This window comes from Papio anubis, chromosome 6 (assembly GCF_008728515.1).
Source record: "Papio anubis isolate 15944 chromosome 6, Panubis1.0, whole genome shotgun sequence".
Classification (NCBI taxonomy): Eukaryota; Metazoa; Chordata; class Mammalia; order Primates; family Cercopithecidae; genus Papio; species Papio anubis.
The window spans coordinates 48,117,703-48,142,035 of record NC_044981.1 but is presented as its reverse complement, the minus strand read 5'-3'; the positions used below and the strand labels follow the sequence as shown (position 1 = coordinate 48,142,035).

Genomic DNA, 24,333 nt, shown 5'->3' with positions numbered 1-24,333 from the left:
AGAAACAGTGCAACAAATATCCTCTACAGCAACTCAATCTCTCTTCTTGGTTTTTGGACTTCCACTGAAGGCCACTTTCTCTCTCCCAGGAAATGCAAGAATTCAAAAACCTTAAGGCCTCTTATAGGTTTTGGTTGTTACTAAAAGGAGCTCCATATCATTCCCTGTCTCACACTGGAATTTCCAAAACTAGATAAGAGACTGAGAACTAGAATATATTTTACAGGTCTTTATCTTATACAGAAATCAGTGATGTTGGGCCATAGTTTGGAATGTATATAGTCTTCCATATATTTTGATTAAACTAGTTGGTCAATTATTCTTGTCACCTGTAGTGAATTTATCCAATAACTGTCCCATTTCCCCTAGTTAATGTTGGAGATACAAAGACACATTTTCATAATCTGTGTTTCTTTTAGCTTAGAGCTTATGCAAACTACAGCTGTCTCCTTTCCCATCTATGCCCTTTCTCTATTGCAGTGTTATCCTCAATATGCTATCATAGATGAAACTCCAAGAAATAGTATCAGGCAAATATTTTGACTGTATCAAAAGTTAATCAACTAATATAATTGTTTAAATTATAAATATGTTTTGCATAATGCAAGCCACAATTGGATACATCATAATGAGGATTAAGTAGTAGCCTTAATAAATAAAGATGTATTTTATTAAAATTCAGTGGACCATTTGTTTCTCAGGAGATATCTCATACTTCTATTTTCTATTGCAACTTTTTAGCTTGGGAGTAATAGAAAAATCATATAGCAATGGGAATGTCCTGAGTTTCAGTATTAGAAGACAAGCTGATACTTACCATTGTTTTAGTTTTAATGAATTAATTCATTATTTTATTGTAGAATAATAAAATATATTTAAAGCTAAATTGACAAAAGTTTTTGGAACGTCTTTAGAAAAATAATCCCAGGTTACTCATTAGCTTAAAATAACTCTAAAATAACTTATTGCTGTGAATTAAACTCTGTAGCTTCCAATCTCTTTTATTAAAATTTTAATTAAAATGTTCCCTCTTGAAACACACTTTTCAATTATAACTTTAAGAAGACAATTTTCTTATTAAGGATGATTACATCCACTGATCTAATTTGGACTCCATAAGGAAAGTAAAACCTAATCTCAGCCATACATCAATCCTCCCCTAGGATTAGTTTCAACTGGTAATGATTTGTATTACATACTATAATATTTATAGAACTTATGTCACACTAACTTTATTGCAATAACATTAAAATTCTTACCTTAGTCTTCACATTGAGTGTGGCCTATTCAGTGCCTACATCAATTAATAATCAATAACAGAGACCTTTAGGAATTTAATACACAAAAGTCCTAAAATTTACCTATTTGTGATTGGGTAACTTAGCTATTTAATTTTGGCCATATCTCCATATGTCCTTTTATCTTCTAAAAAATTAGATTATAGAAACAAAATATAAAAAGAGTAAAATTTACTTAAAATTTATGCAACAGAACTATGTTAGAAGAATAGATAAGCAGATGGAGGAACAAATGCAAAAAAGGTATACTTTAAAACAAATGCATCAGCTAATTCATACGTAATGTTATCGTGTGAATTATTCTGTTGCTTTCAAACTAGTTCTGCACTATGTAAGAAGTTATCTATTAGGTTGATAGAAGAGTAGCGGTTTTCACCATTGAAAGTGGGAAATAGCACCACACAGACCTTACTTAGCCTACCTTTTACAATGATCCCAAGAACTCATGGAAATATTTTCAAATGCATAAATTGTAATTTGCTGCTATTATTAATAGGGACATTTACAAATTCATAAGCAATTTAAAAATTATTTTTAAATTGTTAAAAGAAGGATTGGTGTATTTTGAAATATTAAAAATTAGTGACTAAAATGACACGATATGTACATGAGAATATATGTAACTATAGATTATTGGTCATTTCGGCACCCAGAACTCTGCATAACATAGGGAATATGTAGTTGCATATTTTACAATCATTGTCAACAGAAAGGTGAATTGAAGTTAAACTGCTCCAAATATTTCAAAGGCTTCCTAATAGAAAGAAGAATAGAGTGTATCCATAACATGTTCCAATTTTCAAAGAATATTGAAAACCTGTAATGAAATCTTTCCACTATAGATTTTAATCAGTCACCACCATGAGCAAATACTAGTAGCTAAGTAAGCAGGCCTTAAAAGTCCTGGAGAGAAACAGAGGACATTTGCATAAACAAAACCTGGAAAACCTGTCCAAGAACAGCAGGACGTAGAGACACTGATACTGTGAACATAGATGAAAACTTGATTTAGTCAAGAAGACATTTCAGCCCCTATGTGGGGTGATACGTGGTATCAGGATTTTCATTTTGAAAGACAAGGTCCTCAGAGCTTGATGCTGTTACATGAAGACAGATCTTGGGGAAGTGGTGACAAAATGTCCTTGTGGTTTAGGTCAGTGCAGAACACACTGCAAATCTTCTTTACAGAAAGGTGTCAAAACAGAAGAGCATATTTTCCTTTTGGGTCTTTCAATTCTAATATTTGTAAATCATGGTGAATAATAATTTGAATACTCAGAATCTATTTATCACTACATTCAAACAGTCAATTAAGCTCCACTTCTAGTAGAGGAATGTATCTACACACATTATTTGGAATTCCTCTATAAATTTTGTCCTTCCCCCCACCCCCACTTATTTATTTATAAGTCACTGCTTCTCTGCCCTCTTATGAACAGAGCTTGAAAATATTTGTGTGTATCCAAATCCTGTTTGAGTAGGCAGAATAATGGCCCACCAAAGATGTCCATATCCTATTCCCCAGAACTTGTAAATACTGGTGGTACATGACAAAAGAGACTTTGCAGATATAATTATATCACAGTATTTAATTAGGGAGTTTATCCTGTATTATCTAGTTTGGCCCAACTTAATCAAATGAGTCCTTAACAGCAGAGAATTTTCTCTGGCTGAAAGTGGAAAACAGATGGAGTAGAAATGAAAATCAGAGAGATTCCAACTCTAAGAATTCAATGCATCATTGCTGGCTCTCAGATATAGGAATCTACAAACCTGAGAGGACCTTCAGGGGTTTGTTAACAGCTAGCCAAAAGCAGGTAGCTCAGTCCTATAATTGCAAGGAACTGAATCCTGCCAAAAGCCTAAACGAGATTAGAAGTAAATTCTTCCTAGAGCCTTGTAATGAAAACCCAGCCAAAAAAACTTTATAAAATCCAGAGCAAGAAACCAGGAGAGCCAACCTGAATTTCTGACGTACAGGATTGTTTTTGAACACAAAATTGTGTTATTTCAAGTAGCTAAATTTGTGACAAGTTGCTACAGTAGCAATAGAAAATGAACACATATTATATACATATCTGTAATTATATCCATATCAACCTATGTGTATATTGAACTTAATATGAGTTCATATTGATATCTCAGACTCTTAGTCTAGCACCACAGATTTCATTCTGCTCTTGCTTATTTGTAACTTATTTTCCTGACAGTGAGAAACTTTTTATTATGTTCCATTATTTGCTTATCTCTAATAACACACATAGTTTAAGAATTATTCATCTATAAGTGTGTGATATTCAAATTTACCAACTAGAGTATTATATTTATGGACAGTTGTTTTCGTCTTTAATTTTACAAACTGAATACCTCTTTTGCAAAGTTACTTAAGTCATCCCCTTTTTTTTCCCACATGACCTGTAGTAAAATTTCCACATCACCTGTAGTAAAATTTCCTATATATTACAATACAGTTAGGCTTATTTGTCAGAGGCTACATTACATAATAAGATTCCCTAACACTCTAGATCATATTTTTTTATTTGCATTCATTAAAGTTCACTCTCTACAATGTACAATTCTATGAATTTTGACAAGTGCATAGAATGTTGTATCCACCACTCCAGTACCTCATAGAAAAGTTTACCACACTAAAAATCCTTCTGCGTATCCCCATTATAGTTGACCATCCTGTTTTCTCCTAACATGTAGCAACCACTGATATGTTTTCCATCCCTATAGTCTTGCCTTTTTTCAAATATCATACAAATGGAATTGTACAATCTCTACATAATTATTTTGCCTGGCTTTCTTCAGCTAGTAAGACACATTTAAGTTTTATCCAGGGCTTTTGTGTAAGTAAATAGCTTGTTTCTTTTCTTTTTTAAAAGTAATATTCCATCGCATGGATATATCACAGTTTATTTATTTATTACTTGAAGAATATACAATTTTTGGTAATTATTAATAAAACTACTCTAAACATTTGTTTACAGAATTTTGAGAGAATACAGGTTTTTGATGTCCTTGGATGAATATCTAGAAATAGGATTGATGACTTGTATGGTAAGTCTATGCATATTTGTAAGAAACTGCCAAGCTGTTTCCCAAAATGGCTGTAGCATATTTCATTCCTGGGAGCAATAAATGAGAGTTTCTGTTACTATATATTTTTAACACCATTTAAGGTTGCTTTTAAATACTGTTGACTTAATTTTCAACATTGAGGAACTGATATACTGTTTTCTGAAGTGGCTGCACCATTAGACATTCCTATCAGCAACAAATGAGGATTCCAATTTGTCCACGTCTTTCGCAACACTTGTTTTTATTTTTTATTTTAGCTATCTCAGTAGGTGATGCCTCAAATATATTTCTGTCAAAGACTTCATTTTACATATTTAGTTCACTCAGCTTATGGAGTTGAATGAAAAAAATTATAAAGCCAATTTTCATTACTAAATCAACTAGCCACATACATTTGCTTTCTCCAAAAATGGAATATCTCACTCACTTTCAATTCTAATAGATGTTTTCATCCTTATGAAAACCATGCACTTTTCTCAGCTCATTTTCTAAGTTGTATAGGTAGCAAAGCAAACAGAGAGGAGAGAAAAAATAAGGAACCTCATCGTAACATTGTAGTCTGAAAGAAATGTCACCATTACTTTCAGCACTTGTTACTGGTACTCTTTTTGCTATGATCTTATGGGATTCTCCTGCAGAAGTGACCATTCTTTCATGGTAGTCTGAAATTCTTCCATGGTAGTAAAATGGAAGAAGCAAAGTAGTGAAAATATGACAGCATTCCCATCCCATCCTAGAATATATCTAAAGATGAAGGCTAACAACATGCCGCATCCTCAACAGAAATATTTATCAAGACAAGGAAAAAACAGAACTATACTATGCTGACTGGAATAAGCAAGGTTTCATATGAAAATCATTATTTCAAATATTTCTTTTATTTGGCACTACAGAGGTTTTTTTATATCAAAATGTTAAGATTTAAAGTGAATGAGGTGTATGTAGGTTTGCGGGTGTGGGGGTGGAGTTCTTTTTGGTTTGTTTTTAATAATAAGAGCAACTGTTAACCGAGCTGTGGGGTGGGGGCAAAAAGAGCCAGAAGGAGTCGCAGACCTCAGGACCATTCTTCTTGTTTTTTAGAACCATTCTTATTCTGGGATTTCTTCACCTACCCAAGTCTTGCCCAAAGCCAGGTACCTCTAATCCCCTACCTGGCCCTCTGTCCAGGCAGTTGGAATCTTCACCTAGCAACACATTTCAGATCCAGATTGACAGGACCATGAGCCAATCACAAAGCTAGATTTCCTTTCCGGTCTAACAGTGGCTGTTGTGCTGGAGACAGTGTGGAAAAGAAAGGGGTGGGGCAAGGGGCAAGGACGTTAAAAATCACCACCGACTCAGCCTCCCAACAGCAAGTTGGTTCTTCAGCATTAAGATCCAGGTGTCAGCCTATGTCTTTATATTGTCAAGATGTCTCTTTCTAAGAAGTTGACTTTAGACAAACTGGATGTTAGAGGGAAGCGAGTCATCATGAGAGTAGACTTCAATGTTCCCATGAAGAAGAACCAGATTACAAACAACCAGAGGATCAAGGCTTCCATCCCAAGCATCAAGTACTGCCTAGACAATGGAGCCAAGGCAGTAGTTCTTATGAGTCATCTAGGTCGGCCTGATGGTGTTCCCATGCCTGACAAATATTCCTTACAGCCTGTTGCTGCTGAGCTCAAATCCTTGCTGGGCAAGGATATTCTGTTCCTGAAGGACTGTGTAGGCGCAGAAGTGGAGAATGCCTGTGCCAACCCAGCTCCTGGTTCAGTCATCCTGCTGGAGAACTTGCGCTTTCATGTGGAGGAAGAAGGGAAGGGCCAAGATCCTTCTGGAAAGAAGATTAAAGCTGAGCCAGATAAAATAGAAGGCTTCCGAGCATCGCTTTCTAAGCTAGGGGACGTCTATGTCAATGATGCTTTTGGCACTGCGCACCGGGCTCATAGTTCCATGGTGGGAGTGAATCTGCCCCATAAAGCATCTGGATTCTTGATGAAGAAGGAACTAGATTACTTTGCTAAAGCCTTGGAAAACCCAGTGAGACCCTTTCTGGCTATACTTGGTGGAGCCAAAGTGGCAGACAAGATCCAACTTATCAAAAATATGCTGGACAAAGTCAATGAGATGATTATTGGTGGTGGAATGGCTTATACCTTCCTTAAGGTACTCAACAACATGGAGATTGGTGCTTCTCTGTTTGATGAAGAGGGAGCCAAGATTGTCAAAGATATCATGACCAAAGCACAAAAGAATGGTGTAAGGATTACTTTTCCTGTTGACTTTGTTACTGCTGACAAGTTTGATGAGAATGCTCAGGTTGGAAAAGCCACTGTAGCATCTGGCATACCTCCCGGCTGGATGGGTTTGGACTGTGGTCCTGAGAGCAACAAGAATCATGCTCAAGTTGTGGCTCAAGCAAGGCTAATTGTTTGGAATGGCCCGTTAGGAGTATTTGAATGGGATGCCTTTGCTAAGGGAACCAAAGCCCTCATGGACGAAATTGTGAAAGCCACTTCCAAGGGCTGCATCACTATTATAGGGGGTGGAGACACTGCTACTTGCTGTGCCAAATGGAACACTGAGGATAAAGTCAGCCATGTCAGCACTGGAGGTGGTGCCAGTCTAGAGCTTCTGGAAGGTAAAATCCTTCCTGGCGTAGAGGCCCTCAGCAACATGTAGTTAACATAGTGTTACTTCCTTCTGTTTTCTGTCCACAGCCTTTAAGTCAGCTTAGTGCTTTTACATTTCGATGTGACTTTTGTTAAAATCTACTCCTAGATCAAGACCTATGTAATGGACAAGCAACGGGCCAGCAGGAACTCTTAATATCAGCACAGCAGTTCATTTTAGTTTGGTCGTGTATTTGCCTATTCAAGTTCTCATTTGAACTTCACCATTGTGCATTGTAGGGAGGACATATTCTTAAGTTGCCTATTAAATAAGGTGAGCTGAAGAAGCTGAATCTTTTTATTTTAGTCCAACTTTGCTATTGTTTCACAATTTGAAACCCAAAAGTCAAAACTTAAGTTGTTGGGAAAGGGTGGAATGAAAGTTCACAAACAAACAATAAATATGCTCAAACTGAGAAAAATAATTAAGTGTAAGAACTCATGGGTACCATTAAAGTTCTGCTAAGAGGAAGCATTATACTAAATAGGAAAAAGAAAGAAAGAGAAATGAAAGATCCTTATTAAACCCAAGGAATTTTTTAAAAGAAAAGAAATTAAACTCAAGGTAAGAATTATGTTTGTGTGCATATCAATGCACGAGTACACACAAATGCCAGCTGGAAAAAGAGCTACAAGTTAAACCCAAGTTGCAAATAAGTAATTGTTTTATTTTTAAGGCAGGCATTCTTTAATAAATAGATAACATAACTGGTACATTATAAAACTTGGTTTTTGAGATAAATAAAATATATATACATAGTTTAATAATGGGAAAATAGAGATAATTCTCTATTAGAAAACAGAAGATAAAATGATAAGAAATGTAGAAAAAACAAAAAAAAACCACTTATTGGAAAATATTTTGCTTTATTCTGTAGACAAAGAGGTAGTTCAGAGCAATGCTATTAATAACAATAGTAATTAAGAGTAAAAATGCAGATTAACCTTTCCCAGCTATAATGTCTCATGTCCCGAAACCCCAGATCAATTGTGTATATTCAATATCCTGAATAATTGAGCTTCAAATATAAATCTTAATACATCTGAAACTTCAACATATTTTAAGCAGAATGTTAATATCATAATAATCCCAGGAAAGATGTAGGAGTTAGGATTACTAGAATCAAAACTTCAGTAGTTGTAGTTGAAACAAGATTAAAACATATCACTCTCTCACCTGAGAACCCAGGGCAAATAACATGGGCTTTCCTTTATGAGGTCATCTAGGGAACCAAACTGGTGAAACAAATCTGTTACTCTCAGTGAGGGGGCTCAGTCTGTGTATGGTATGATGCCATTGTTCAAGTTTTTGCTACTTGATTGCCAACCTGAAGGGGGAAGTTCTTGAAAGGCAATTAGTTTTCTTTTCAATACATGATTCAAAAAGTTTAGAAATTTGTTTTCACTTATCCTACTGGCATTAGTTGTGAGATAAGGACTATTTTGCAAGGAAGGATTGGGGATGTATTCTCTCTAGCTGCATACCTTGTGCCCAGCTAAAAAGTCAATAGATTCTATTGTTGAAAGGAAGTAAGGAGGGGAAAAACACTGAGGAAAATTAATGGTTTCTGACAGACTTCCATACTGGCCTCCCAAGTATCCATGTACAAGTATTCATGTTTTGTTTTGTTCTGTTTTGCTTTCCAAAAAGAAAACATCTGTTCTCCAAGAGATACTATACAATCAAATGACTTGTCCAGTTACTGCATCCTACTCAAAATTGAGTATCTCTGAATTACACACAATTCTTTCTGTGTGATCCAGTGGGGGCCCAACAGTGATGAACTCAGAAACACAGTCATTTTTCTCATACCTCCCAGTCCCCCACTCCATACCTAGCCAATATACAATGGTGAAAAAGAAATAGGACAACTGCAACAAAAATACTTACCTAGAAAAAGTCACTGGCTCATTACAATTATGAAATAAATCACTCTGGATCAGAATTTTGAGAACTCCCTGACCTGGCAGCAGCAGAATTTCCTTGGTTACACTGGTTCTGGTCTTTGGGAGGAACTTATCCATTGTTCTTTTCTGGTCAGTCATTTGACCAATTGGGAAATTCTCTTTGTTTCCTTCCATGGCATATTCTGAAGCAGGTGGTATGCTTCATCAGGCCATATCAGGCCACTGCACAGATTTCCTAGCCTCTTTTTGCTGGTACAGTTTTGTTTGTTTGATTTTTCCGAGACAGAATCTGTCTCTGTCACTCAGGCTGGGGTAAGGTGGCATGATCTTGGCTCACTGCAGCCTCTACCTCCTGGGTTCAAGAGATTCTCATGACTCAGCCTCCCAAGTAGCTGGGATTAAGGCGTGTACCACCACATCTGGTTAATTTTTGTAGTTTTAGTGGAGATGGGGTTTCACCATGTTGACCAGGCTGGTCTTGAACTCCTGGCTTCAAATGATCTTCCCGCCTTAGCCTCCCAAAGTACTGGGATTACAGGTGTGAGCCACTATGACAAGCAGCTGGTTCTGGTTTAATAAACCAAGGATATCTTTTTGTATCACACAATTAAAAGCCTTTCAATGCTGAGCTAGTGGTTTTTCAACTTTCTCAAGAATTAAGGTTTCTGGTCTATTTAGTTTCATTTGGAAGAACTTCACCAAAAATCTCTTCTAGTTACACTTCTTTACTTTCTGATTCTTGTTTTTAATTAATTGGCTTCTTTGCTGGGCCTTTTCTTATTTTTATTTTACTTTATTTTATTTTTTTTGAGACAGAGCCTCACTTTGTTGCCCAGGCTGGTGTGCAGTGGTGCGATCTCTGCTTACTGCAACCTCCGCCTCCCGGGTTCAAGCAATTCTCCTGCCTCAGCCTCCCAAGTAGCTGGAATTATAGGCACATGCCATCACACTTGGTTAAATTTTATACTGTTAGTAGAGACAGGGTTTCACTGTGTTGGCCAGGCTGGTCTCCAACTCCTGACCTCAGGTTATCCACCCTCTCGGCCTCCCAAAGTGCTGGGATTAAAGGGCGTAAGCCCGGCCCTGGGCCCACTTTTCTTTATTTTAAAGATGACTAACGTGGTCATATGAAAAAGTTCGTAGTGGTATGAAGGCAGTATTTATAATCTAATCTTTGCGTGTGGCTTTTTCATACTTTTGGCTGAAAAGTCCACATGGGGGGACTCTAAAAAAAACCATGAGTGACACTCTTTTTCCCATTGTTTGAAGTACTGAGGCAGTTAGTTTTTTCAACTCTGAGAAATCTCACTTTTCTAGTTTATTAGCCAATTTTAGGTTATCTCCCTTAAAAAGTTCTGTCACCTCTATTTCTAATTTCAGCTGTTCATTTTTTCCTAGCTGTGCTCATTTTTTGTTATAATATTTTACTAAAAACTGCGTATAGCAATCAAAATATACTGACATTCTGCCTTTCTAAGCACTTCTCTAGCAGCTTTAATCTCCACAGGAATACGTTCTGCCTAGTACTTTCCACAGTTAACAGTTTTATCCAATGCTGCAGCAGGTGAATTATCACCACCTTGCAGGCTTCAATGCCTTGTCACTTCTTCTCACCGACTCCTAAGTGAAAGCAAGATTTTATAAGTTTTATTAAGGCAGCATTACTACAGGGAACAGTGTCTACATTCGTTAATCTGTAGACTAGTGGTTCTCAAGCAGAAACACAATTGTTCCACAGGGGACATTTGCCAAAGTCCAGAGACATTTTTGCTAGTCACGACCAGAAGAATGCCGTAGGCGTCTAGTGGTAGTGGCTAAGGATGCTACTAAACACCCTAAAATACACAGGACAGCTTTTTAGTACAAAAACACATTCAGCCCCAAATGTCAATCATATGAAGTTGAGAAATCTTGATCTAGAAACTACCATAATAGCAATACTTAAAAATATAACTTCTCAAACAACATAGCAATTTTACTTTCTTAAGGTAACTTTCCAAGGGGTTACAGCTAAGTAGACACTTCTTGAGCTCATCCAAGGACCTAATAAAGTCTCTGTCATTATCTGTACTTGATTTTCATCTCTAGGAGCACGATGGTTAATTCGGTTGTTGACATTTTCCAACCTATTGTGCAGGGAAAGAGAATTCAGGTAAAACATCCTATTCTTAGGGAAAAGCACTGGAAGTCACAAACATCAATTTTGTTTACATCCCCTCAGCCTGCACTTCATAATATGATCACATCTAGGTGACAGGGAACCTGGACAATAATGTTCTTTAACTGAGTCATCATGGGCCCCATTAAAACTGTTACTAAAAGGAAGAATAACAAAGGGTGAATTTAAGACAACATCAAAAAGAAGAACCTATGAAAATTCCACAAGACACTAGTAAGACCCATGGAGAAAATGCTTTCATAGATGATTTACTTTAAGAGAAAGGAGACCATTTATAGAACAAGCACACTTCATTTAAAAAATTATGAAAGAAGAAAAATGAATATAGAAGATAATCACATGAGATAGAAAATAAACTGACAAGAATTATAAAACTACATGACAAATTAGAGTACTGGCAGTATAAGATATTAAATGGTGTAGAAATAAAAGACTTGAAAGTGTGTGGGGGAGGAAAATCAGTGAATTAGCGTATTGGAAAAATAACATTACAATGAAGTTTTAGAAAGAGATGTTTGTGGAGCTACATACAGTCATGTGACCAGTAACAACGTTTCACTCAACAACAGGCTGCGTGTACAACAGTGGACTCATATGATCAGGTTTGAGTTGGAAAATTTCTATTACCTAGTGATGACTCTATGATCCTGACCCTCTGTAGGCCTAGGCTAAGGTGTGTGCATGTGTCTTAGTTTTTAACAAAAAAGTTAAAAAAGTTAAAAATTATTTTAAAAATAGAAAAAGGCTTACAGAATAAGAATATAAAGAAATAAAAAGTTTTGTACAGCTATACAATGTCTTTGTACTTTAAGATAAGTTTTGTTTCAAAAGTTTTCAAAAAGTAGGAGAAAAAAATGTTAAAAATGAAAAGTTTATAAAGTAAAAACTTACAGCAAGATAGTCAATTTATTATTAAAGAAAAAAATATTCGTAATAAATTTAGTGTGGCCTACATGTAAAGCGTTTCTAAAGTCTGCACTAGTAGGCCGGGCGTGGTGGCTCACATCTGTAATACTAACACTTTGGGAGGCCAAGGAGGGTGGATCACAAGGTCAGGAGTTTGAGACCAGCCTGTCCAACATGGTGAATCCCCGTCTCTACTAAAAATACAAAAATCAGCTGGGCATGGTGGCGCACACCTGTAATCCCAGCTACTTAGGAGGCTGAGGCAGGAGAATTGCTTGAACTCGGGGGGTGGAGAATGCAGTGAGCTGAGATTGTGCCATGGCACTCCAGCCTGGGCAACAGAGCAAGACTCTGTCTCAAGATATAAATAAATAAATAAATAAATAAATAAATCATAAAGTCTGCAGTAGTACACAGTAATGTTCCAGGCCTTCATATTCACCCTCTACTCACTCACCCAGAGTAATTCTCAGTCCTACAAGCTCCATTCATGATAAGTGCCCTGCATAGGTTTACTATTTTTGCCTTTTATACAGTGTTTTTACTGTACCTTTTCTATGTTTATATATATTTAAATATACAAATACTTGCCATTGCATTATAACTGCCTACGTTATTCAGTACAGTAACATGCCATATGAGTTTGTAACCTAGGAGCAATAGGCTACTCCTATATCTCAGGTGTGTAGTAGGCTATATCATTTAGATTTGAGTAAGTACACATATCCCAGTTGTTAAACAATGTGTGTATGACTGTATATAAATACATACACATACATCTATCATATATGTGCATATAAGATGTATGTATATATTTAATATAATATTTGGTATAGTTATAAGAATTTTATAGTTATATATTATAATTGTATACATTAAAAATACTTTGCTATGTATTAATATCAAAGTTTTAAAAACCTTAAAATGTTACCATAAGATGGTGGTATTGCCAAGGTTTCAGTTTGAGTTATTTAATTCACATGCTTGGATATTAGTATTCATTTATTTTCTGTGCATTTTTAATAATATCTGTAAATTGATATAGCTTATTTCAAGGAACATTAGTTAGTAAAGCTGTGATAAACTAAATGCTAGAAAATAAAAGTAGGTGCCATTTTTATGTCCTTATGCTTTAAACTTTACCTTAATTTCAAATCTTATTTATTTATTAGAAGTCTCCTAGATGTTGTGACTCAGTTACCATTCTCTAAAGCAAAGTGTATTAATGATAAATCTAGAAAGATGAGGAGATCTCATAAAAAGTAAGAGAGAAAAATTTGGAAAATGACAAATCAGAGGGCATATGAACTTACGTATTAAAAAAGCAATGTTTTAGTTGGCATCTCCTCACCTCAGAGCCCAACAGACTGTACCTCAAGTTCTCCTGCCTTCTCTTTCACCTGGGAATTTTTTTAGTAGAGTACTTCTCATTTGTATCATTTAACATGTTTCATTTACCAAAAGGTACAAATACATGAAACTCTTTTTTTTTCTTCATAGTTTCTGTTCTGAATCCCCAGCTTCTTTCTCTGCAGATGAATTGAGCTTTGCATTCTGGAAGGAAACATGAAGGTAGAGTCAGCTTTAAGGAGGAGCACTGGAAGTCACACACATCAATTTTATTTACATCCCCTCAGCCTGAACTTAGTAATATGATCACATCTAGGTGATAGGGAACCTGGGCAATAATATTTTTGACTGTGTCATCATGGGCCCCATTAAAACTGCTGCTAAAAGGAAGAATAACAAAGGGTGAATTTAAGACAACATTAAAAAAAATACTATGAAAATTTCACAATACACAAATAGATCCATGGAGACATTGGAGGTACAGTCAGCTTCGTGAGCCTGTGGCCTGCACAGGCACACGGGGCCCTGCTCTCAGAAGAGCCCTACATTTGATTTAATGCTCTACAGTTGCCATCTTGAAATTGTTAAGAATTTTTAACATGAAGTCAAGCCATGCTTTATACTGGACATCCTCCCCCTACAATTATGTAGCTAATCCTGCTGAAGGTTTCTCAACTAAGCCCAGAGTTAAGGAGACTACCACGGGTCTTTAGTTTCACTCTTTGGATTACCACAGGTTTCTCTAACTCTTTAGAATCATAAAGAAGACCTAAGACTCTCTGAAAAATTAAGGCTCATAAATTCTTCAAAAGATATGACCTCCCATCCTTCTCCAAAAGAATGTCATTGAGAAACAATCACTACCCAAATATGTCCTCTACATGTGTGTATGTTTAGATATTCAAGAAAAAAATCAATTTTAGCTTTCTTAATGGCTCCATGCTTGCCCTGAAAAATGTTCATATGTTCATATGGCTTTTTTATTTTTTACCAAAAAAAAAAAAAGAAGAAAGGAGAGATTAACGAGAACATGATGTCAATCATTGTCCCCATGGTAGGGTACTATAGTGTTTCATTATAAACCTTCATTTTCTATGACAGCCTTCATGACTATGCAAAGTGAGAAGAATAGGTAGTTGATTGAGAATATCTCTGTTAAAAACCCTAGCTAAATTCTGTCTATTAAAAGTTAGGATTTTTTTTCCAGAAAATATACATAATTGCTTTAATAGAAAGCAATGAGCATACAAATTAAACGTGTATAGCTGACCTAGTAGAAAATTATACTTTCAGAGAAGCAAAAATAGTCTAGTGATATTAAAAATATCTTTTAATATGGCAGTTATATTTGCTCAATGCATTTGTTTTCTTAATATATTTATAAAACTTTGGAATTATTTAGACACTGTGATTGCTTTGAAAGAAGAATGATTTTTGTCAGTGTGTGTCTGTGGAGCAAAGAAAAGCAAAAGTATAATCATTGCAGTTTAATGATATATTTCTGACATGACCACATGAGCTCAGGTAGTGAATGGGGAGGGAAAGGAAGATGGAGGCAGAGAGGTAAAGGGTTAGCAGGGGATTACAAGTTTGTGACAGAATAATTTACAGTCATTGTTGACTAATTTGACAAGATGGGTAAATATTGGATAGGTAAATTCACGACGTGTAAATCAATAATCATGAATGTTGATGAAGGTAGTTTCAATTAATGAAAAAGGTGTAAGTCATACAATAAAAATGTTATTTCATATTTTAAGAAGCATGCATACATTAACTGGCTTTAAATTAAATAAATAATTATGAAGAGAAAATCTTCAGGTTCTAGATCAAACCTTTAAGTGTACTACAGAGAGATGAAGTGTCTTATTAGGAAGGAAAAGGAAATATTCACTTTAGAGTCAGAACTTCTTTCTAGTAAGTTATTACAGGCTTGGGTTTAAGAATACTTACATAAGGCCTCAAGATGCATGCTGTAGAGCAGGTTTCTCCATGTATTCTTACTAAGGCAGCAGCAGCAGCCAGCAACTTGTTAGAAATGCAGATTACTGGGCCTCCATTATACCTAACAAATTACAATCTCTGGTGATGAGATCCAGTAATATGTACTGTAATCAGCTCTCCAGTGTTTCTATTTCGGCTTTTGTATTAGGGTAAAGACCAGTTTAAAAGGAAACAGGAATTAGTTCTAGTGACAGTCATGCCACTACCTACTTGTTTTAACTGAGGCAAATCATTTCACTTCTCTGAGCTTCTTTAGCTGAAAAAGCATATATTCATTTATATGTTATCTGAGGTTCCTTCTAGTTTTTAAATTATATGGCTCTGAAACCCTGGTTGGTATCCTTGAGACTGTTGGCTGTAATTTTTATCTACTAAGACTCTTTACAAAAAGAAAAGAATGACCTAGAAGCTAAAGGACATTGTACATGGAGGTCTAAATTGTAGATGAAGAAAAAAAAAATCAGAACCTTGGCTCTCCAACTATACATTCCTTTTGCAACTTGACATTTACTTTCTATATGTGAAGGCTACATCCCCCAGACTACAGTGTCTAAGAACTTAAAGAAATATAAAACAGTGTAATGGATTCAACTACTCTTTGTCTTAATAGAGCTATTTAGATAAAAAGAAGGTGAAGAACTCCCCAGGTAAGAAAAAGTGGGTATTCACAAAATGTCTGAAATCGGTTTCTGTAGGAGAAAATTGATGGTTAATACAACATCTGCACATTTAAGTATTTGGTTTTGTATTTGCTTATTCTTGTTGGTTGTTTAAAGTTGTGATTTGGTTGCTTGCATAGACAGCAAAAAAAAAAATGTAGAGTGAGAAAGAGGCTTAGTTTTCATTGTATGCACTCTTAATACAGTATAATTAGTGCATTAATCATCTTTTCATCGGGACGAGTCATTTACAATTGAGAAGGAAATGGACTTAACTGGATAAGCTCAGATATGACCTCTGCAAAATGTCTTAACCCAACATTTCCTGCCCAATCCACACTTCCAGATGAATGAATCACACTTTTGGGGTATTTTGTTCTTTGTGCAAACCTGTTGTTTTACTCTTTAATATTATTGGAATGTTTTGTTGACATATCCCTCTCTCAATTTTTGAAGGTCAGAGACTACATCTTATTCAACTCTCTACTTCAGGGTCTAGCACAGCATTTGGCATATAGAAGATTTGCAGCTATTGATTTCTTATTGTTGGTGATGCTGTTGTTTTGTAAATTGAAAGTAATATTGAGAGATATGTGGAAAATACAAATTGTACAATGAGAGCAAAAATGTAACAATGTCCATGTTGCTACATAACAGGAACCTCATTTTCACAATCAAGAATTTTTTTTTCTTGTTAAAGGAAATGGAATATTCCACTTATCACAGCATGCTACAGTAAAGAAAGTGAGCTAACCAGGATACAGGATAATCAATCATTAGAGAAAAAAAGAGTTGAATTCCTATATAAGTAATGAGAAGTCATTAATGAAAGGCACAAAAAGTTAGTTCTGCATACTGTACCAGCAGGAAGAGTGATGAAGGGAAAGGAACCAGTGACTGTGATGAGATATTGAGAGTGAATTGCTTGACTATTTCATCAGCAAAAACTAATGATTTCCTTAGCAGAGAAAAAATTGAAATTTATATCAAAACTCTACTTGCTACCTATTATTTTTAAGTTATTTATATAATTATACCTAAGTAAATGATATAGAGGTAGTTGAAACTCACATTCATTCATTGTTTATTTAGAAATTCTCAATTAATTTCAGAGATATAAAATTCTGACAGATATTCTAAGGTAACTGTAGATTAATTTTTAGATTGATTTAAGTTTATGTAATGACTGCAACTGATTTTCTTGTCTACTGAGCTGGTAAGGGGTACTATTTACAGACCCTCCTTTACTCAAACACATTTATGGTATGGTGAGATATATATAATATTATAAAAATCACCTACCACAGTGCTAGGCACTTTATATCCTCACCTTACACATGGTTTCTTCTGACCCCTCTCTAAACTTTCTACACTCTTTACTATAAAATAAGCCAACTATCTTGAAGCAAAACCTAACATTATCTCTTTCCAGATAAAATATCTCCCTCTCTTTCAACCATATAGCTTATATTTTTACCAGACCCTTACTATCTTAGACATCTAGATCAGACAAGGCTCTGTCAGGAAGCTGAGGGTAACCAACTGTCCTCGTGTGTAGCAAGGGCATCTGATTTTCGTGCTAAAATAAAATCATGAGTGTCATGCAAACCAGAATAGTTGGTCACCCTAGGAAGCACACTGAAATACTTAATTCAAAGCAGTTTACTGAAGGAACTATTTAAGTATGGGTAGCGTTACGAATTAAGATGAAGTACCTGAGGGCCCGCAACTGGGGATGCCCTAGACCAGAAATTTCTAAGGAGAAGGAGCTGTTATCAGAGACTAGTGAAAGCTGTAGCTGGAGAGAGAAGCTGTTGCATAGGAGGTACAGAGCCAAATTTCAGCTTGAGGTGCGGGCTAGAGAGGAAGGTGGAACTAAATGCCTAACCTCTTTTCTTCACATTTAGATTTCCTGATGATGTCTCTCACTGGCAGAATCTTGTTTTCTGTCAAACAGAAAGCCAGAAAACAAGAGAACTTCTGAGGAATCAGACTCCAGTAGCTGAAACTTGGTAAAGAGAGACTGAGTGTCGATGTGGAGGGGTGAACAATGTCTAGCCTGTAACACTTCCCTGAGCAAATTACAGTTATTTCGTGACCTTTAAAAGAATGTTGCACTCCAAACACTCAGCTGTAACTTAGCAAGTTGCAAAATATGGAGACATCTCTAATTCAGTCATACAATATGCAAATTATCTGAATACTTCCAAGCATTATATATTGTTGTATTGTATAAAAATGATGCAAATGTGAAAATGCCTATTACCTTTCCATAACACTCTTATATTTACTAGTTTAACCATTCTACCAATAAGCCAATTTAAAATTATCAATATTCAAGTAATCAATCTTATTTAATTTCTCATAGTCTGTCAAAAACTAGAACCAGTAGGATTATCTTGACTCTGAAGCAAGCAGATATACTACTTAATGGTGAAATTGTTTATCGAGTTAATTCATGATAATATTAATCCTTCGAATAGAAGAATTCTAAACAAACAGTAGAAAGACTGAGAATGTTGTTTTGCAATCATCAGCCAAGAAGATAAACAGTTCACTAAATTCAAGATGTTATGTCCTTATCTTAAAGACATACTGTTGATCAAACCTAGTTTTTTTAAAGTGAGGGACATAAGCATTCTTATTTGTTTTTATCCATAAAATGGAAATGATATTAAGATATATTAGTTGGGTGCATGTGTTTGTGTGTGTGTCTGTGTGTGTGAAGACTGATAAATAAGCAGGAGGCCATTAGCCTGAGGTTGTCTCCATACCCTGAGTCCCTACAAAGCAAATTACAACCTAAGTTAATATGCAAACAGTCTCAAACCTAAATTAGGAGTACAAGGAAGAGTCTAGTTTCAGCCAATCACAAGCAGCCATGTTTCAGCCAATTACAGGTAGCCAACTGATCACTCCATGCCCAAATAAAGCAGATGCCTAGTTGTAGCCAATCAGGTGATTTCTCAACTCTGCTTCTGTGGCTATCCTATAAAATCTCACTGTTCACACTGCTGGGTGGAGCTCTCTGAGACTCTTCTGATTCTGACTGCTACCTGATTTATGAATTGTTCTTGGCTCAAATGAACTCTGTTAAATTTAATTTGTCCAAAGTGTTTCTTTAACAAAACCAAGGGATACAATATTTGTAAAGTGCTTACCACAGTGTTTGAAAGAAAGTTCAAAAATAGGTATGCATTTATATTAGTAATAATAAGAAAATGGTTTACTCTGTGCAACTATTCAGGGTTAAATGGATTAAAAACATTTTCATAAGATGAGAGTTTCCTTGGAAAGAAGAAATATTTACAGGAAACCATTTTTATAAACTGTCAGGTCAGTCTTACAAAATACCTGTCAAGTTCTTTGTTCAACTGCAGTCTTTCAGTGTCCTTGGAGAGTTTGGGTGAGCTATGTTCTGAAATATAGTGAAACATACTCTCCTTGATCTCCAGTCATTTTTCTTGGTATTTAAAGCCTGCTTTGACAATTAAAGTTTTAATGCATCCTTTTTCTCAGTGATTATAAAGGTCACCATACTAGTACTGAAATTTTGACAAACACTTTCTTTTATTTCTCTTTTACATGTTAATTTGAGGGAATATTGTATCTTTCATTATTTTGTAGCCGTGGGAATAAAGACTACTTTTGTTCACTAGATAGCTGCTTCAGTGGTGTCAAGCAATGCACTTGCTCTACTTTTATCTGGCTATGCATATATCCCACCCTATACTTTTGGAGGAGAACTACGTCTTATTAATTTTGACACAAACTATTACTACTTAAATTTTTGGAGAGTTCTGAAATGCCCAATGTAAATAATTAGTTTTCTCCTATAAGTACTCTCCTGTCATCTTGGAATTTTATTGTGATTTAGGTTACGTAGGTAGAAGAGAACACTAGTGCTGATGAACGCTTGATTGGAGCTTTAAGAGGACTAAGAATTCAATTCTAAAGGACAGACTTAGGTTTCAGACAGATTTCTCTCTCTTTGGGAGAAATTATTGATAATGAGACAGAAATAACTTGAAGAAATATGACCTAGAATTATTGTGTTACATAAATATTCCAAACAAAAATCCATATTCACCCCTTACTCTGCTGAGGGAGGATGGTCAAGCTGAGCAGCTGAACCAAACTTCACGGGATATACTGGGATACTGTAGATAGAGCAAAGGTGTCCGTGGAAACAACGCACAAAATATATAGGAAATTTGAATGATTTGGCTAATAATGAAGTCAGAGCATTTGTTCCTAACTATTTAATATTTGAGTTGTGAATGTCTAGGAGGCACCAGTGGTGTTTGGGAGCCTATAATATAAGCAGTTGCTATTGCACTTGTATTACAAACTCTTGAAGACATACATATCTATTGTGTATAATGACAGAACTACATAGTTACAAGGTCATTATTACTGGTGTTATTTCATCCTGTTTCTGAGGTGTGGAAATAAGATACATTTCAGAAGCACAATCCAAGTGGAACTAACTGAAGAAAACATTGTGTTCCTTCCTGAATCAACCACACTGTATAAATACTTGCCCAATGATTTTGCAGGACCACAATATTACCCAAATCCAGAAACATGATTATACTAACCAAGGAAATGGCATTTACACCTCCTTTCCGCTTTCAGTATAATTTGTATTATATATGCAAGGCTGGAAAGAACAAGATGGCATAATGTCAATTCCATAGTTTCAACCAATATTTCTGTCTGCAGAAATGCAGCATACTGGCAATTATAGATATTTGAATGTTCCTTGTTCCTATCTCAAAAGAAACAAAATAATCTACAGAAGTCCTATAATTATGTAGAGTGGGCATGTAAAACTTGATCAGTCTGTAACGTTCCTCCAGATGTACTAACAAATGGGAAGAGCCAGAAGGATTTATAAAATTGAATTTTGTGTAAGAATATGACAAACTGCTGTGCATGGTCAATAATTCATGATAGGGACTACATTGAATCTGTAGTTTGTTTTGAGTAGTATGGGCATTTTAACAATATTAATTCTTCCAATTCATGAACATGAAATATCTTTCCATCTTTTGTGTGTGTCCTCTTCAATTTCTTTCATCAATGTGTTATAATTTTGTACTGTACAGAGCTTTCACTTCTTTCTTTACGTTTATTCCTATGTATTCTACTTTATTTGCAGCTATTGTAAATAAGATTACTTACTTGGTTTCTTTTTCAGATTGTTTGCTGTTGGCATATAGACACGCTACTGATTTATGTGTGCTGATTTTGTATTCTTCAACTTCATTGAAGTTGTTTATCAATTCAATGAAGAATTTTTTGGTGGAGACTTCAGTTTTTTCTAAATATAAAAGATCATATCCTCTATAAACAAAGATAATTTGACTTCTTTCTTTCCCATTTGGATGAACTTTATTTCTTTCTCTTATCTAATTGCTCTGGCTAGGACTTCCAGTACTATGTTGAATAAAAGTAATGAAAATGGGGATCCTTGTCTTGTTCAAGATTTTAAAAGAAAGGGGTTTAGTTTTTCCCCATTTAGTATGATACCCAAAATAACCAAAAGATTGCAATTGAAATGTTCCTAACACAAAGAAATGATAGATGCTTGAGACAATGAATATGCCAATTACCCTGATTTCATCATTACGCATTGTATGCTTTGTATTGATATATCACAGGTACCTCATAAATATGCACAATTATTATGCATTCGTCATCCACAATAATTAAAATTTTTTTTTTTTTTTTTTTTTTTTTTTTTTTTGAGACGGAGTCTCGCTCTGTCGCCCAGGCTGGAGTGCAGTGGCCAGATCTCAGCTCACTGCAAGCTCCGCCTCCCGGGTTTCCGCCATTCTCCTGCCTCAGCCTCCCGAGTAGCTGGGACTACAGGCGCCCGCCGCCTCGCCCAGCTAGTTTTTTGTATTTTTTAGTAGAGACAGGGTTTCACTGGGTTAGCCAGGATGGTCTCGATCTCTTGACCTCGTGATCCGCCCGTCTCAGCCTCCCAAAGTGCTGGGATTACAGGCTTGAGCCACCGCGCCCGGCCAATAATTAAAAATTTTAAAATTTAAATTAAAGTAGAAAAGGCAAATCTAACTTTAAAAATAATTATGATTTATGATTGTGGTCCAAAGAATTATCAGACTTTCAGATTGAAGAATATTATCAACAAGTGAGACAACAAGATTAAAACCATGTTCAACTGAAAAAAAAAAGAAGCCAGCAAATATATGATTGACATGCAAAAACTAACCTATTTTTTATTTCCTCACAGAATTTTTAATCACAAGAAATTATAATTATTCAATAAGTAGAGTAATAAATATATGAAATTAATTATATTCTGAAGACAAATTTGATTTCTCTTTTTTGTTCCCTCTGGTTCTTCAAATATTTTCATTTGTGTAAAAACAAATTATGTAAGCAAAAACGGTTTTTATCTGATGATAAATATAATCCACACTATTTTCAAATGTGCAGTGAGTACCACACAGTTACAGCATGCGACTGATTAAACAATTCCCAGGAAAGCCCAGAGTTTGAAAGCAAAATGTGAAAATGGTTTAGTAGACTGCCAGACACCCTTCCACTGAATCTCTGATTCTACCATCCACATAGGGACAGATTAAGTGAGGAAGTAGGGAGATACTTTTAACTTCGCACTACATTACCTCCTTTTGGAAGTCATCAATACCTTCCAACTTTCTTACCACACAATACAAGTAGTCTTTCTGGAGTCAAGGACCACTTTCAGTCTTCAATCATTTTCAATACTCTCCTCAACAGCATATTACATAATTCCTCTACAATCTCTCACATCACTATTTTTTAAATTTGTCCTATATTCCTTACTGCCTCTTGAAGAATATGGTCTCCAAGTTTATTTTGAATGAGAGAAACTAAAAGTATGCCTGAATATGTGCTGGAAATTCAATATAGCAGATATAATTATTGTGAATCTTCACCAATTTCACTCCATATATACAGGATTGAAGAGCAATCTAAAGAGGAGAAATGGGTACCGGAGCCCATGTAGGTACCTATCTTGGCATGGGCAACATTTCCTGCATGTCGCTGTAGACCCAGTTGGTCTCAGCCACAAGAAGAGGACTTAGAAATTTTCAAGGGAATCATTCCAAAGTACAATAATCCTCCGAGACCCAAATTACAGTCCAAGGAATTATTTTATCAGTGCGTTTATAGATAACATTGAGCTCATTTACAAGAAATTCTTACTTCCTTATTTTTTCAATTCGTCGATCTTTAATTTGCTTTGTCATGTAATCGCAAATTCATTTAAGGTTATTTCCCTCTTTCTGTTATCATATATAAATATGTCTGGTCTCTAACTATTCTAATCCTATTTTTTCTGGTGTCTGTCTATCCTTCTGTTCTTTTATTTTCTATACTTCCTGTAAAGAAAGGCTTGTGATGTTCTTATTTTATTAAATACAAATCTATTCATAAAAAAAGAGGCTGTAAATATCTGAGAATTTCATTATGTTTTCTGGTGTAGCTGTGGAACAAAATTTTTGAATTAAAGCATATGTAACTTATGAATTACTTTCATTTAATTTCTCTGTTAAATTATATATTATATTATTAACATCAATCTTTTAAAAAATGTTCAGTACTGTTCTCAGTATTATGTTATTTAATAACATAATATATAATGTTTTATAACATTATAATAACACTACATATAATATATAATGTTATATATTATGTTATTAACATCAATCCTAAAAAAATGTTTAGCTAGCAGGGCCCCTGCCCCTATATCTGAATCTCAGGGGACGGCTTTTATTTAAAGTAACTTTCTTGGAAATATCTAAGCCTCCCTTCTGTGGCTGGGATAAGCTGGGGCCAGTGGTGCTGTCCTAGAAGCCACGTCTAGGACTTGAGTGGCTCTTAGTCTCCATTTCCCCGCCTTTGAGCTGCTGTCTAAGTCTCTGCTCCATACGTGGGGTCTAGTTGCCCCCAAAGGCATCATGATTGAATCTATAGGTTATCTCAGCTTCTGTGGCCAGACCTCAGTTCCAAGTAGGCTGCCTGTCAGTGGATCACTCCTAATTGCATGTGTGTGTGTGTGTGTCTGTGTTTTAACAGGATTAAATAATACTGGGCCTCTAGGACTATGCTTACTCGCTGATTTTAGGTAAGTCAAGTAGTTTAAGTAAAAAGAGGCACCACAGAAACTATATTCTCAGGGCTTTGCACACTCTACAAATCAAGGGTATATTATCCCTGAATTTATTTCCAAAATAGTGTCTGTCGGGGGTGGTATTTAAAATTTACTATAA

General features: G+C 35.4%; 2 protein-coding genes across 2 annotated transcripts in view; both read left to right on the top strand.

The window, feature by feature from the left end:
- Positions 1 to 5,643: 5,643 nt before the first annotated feature.
- Positions 5,644 to 7,461, top strand: PGK2 (phosphoglycerate kinase 2). The gene has a single exon (XM_003897721.3). It carries the CDS (start codon positions 5,793 to 5,795, stop codon positions 7,044 to 7,046), a length of 1,254 nt encoding a protein of 417 aa, XP_003897770.1. The 5' UTR covers positions 5,644 to 5,792; the 3' UTR covers positions 7,047 to 7,461.
- The window catches only part of CRISP3 (cysteine rich secretory protein 3), a 49,450-nt gene continuing 32,338 nt past the window's right edge, over positions 7,222 to 24,333 (top strand). Inside the window, exons 1-2 of the mRNA XM_017957928.3 lie at positions 7,222 to 7,310; positions 17,950 to 18,054. The gene's annotated coding sequence lies outside the window, so the exon portion shown is untranslated. The remainder of the gene's footprint in view (positions 7,311 to 17,949; positions 18,055 to 24,333) is intronic.

Bases quoted from the DNA above. Each gene is read 5' to 3' on its own strand.
- PGK2 (XM_003897721.3), top strand. From the start codon at position 5,793: ATGTCTCTTTCTAAGAAGTTGACTTTAGACAAACTGGATGTTAGAGGG.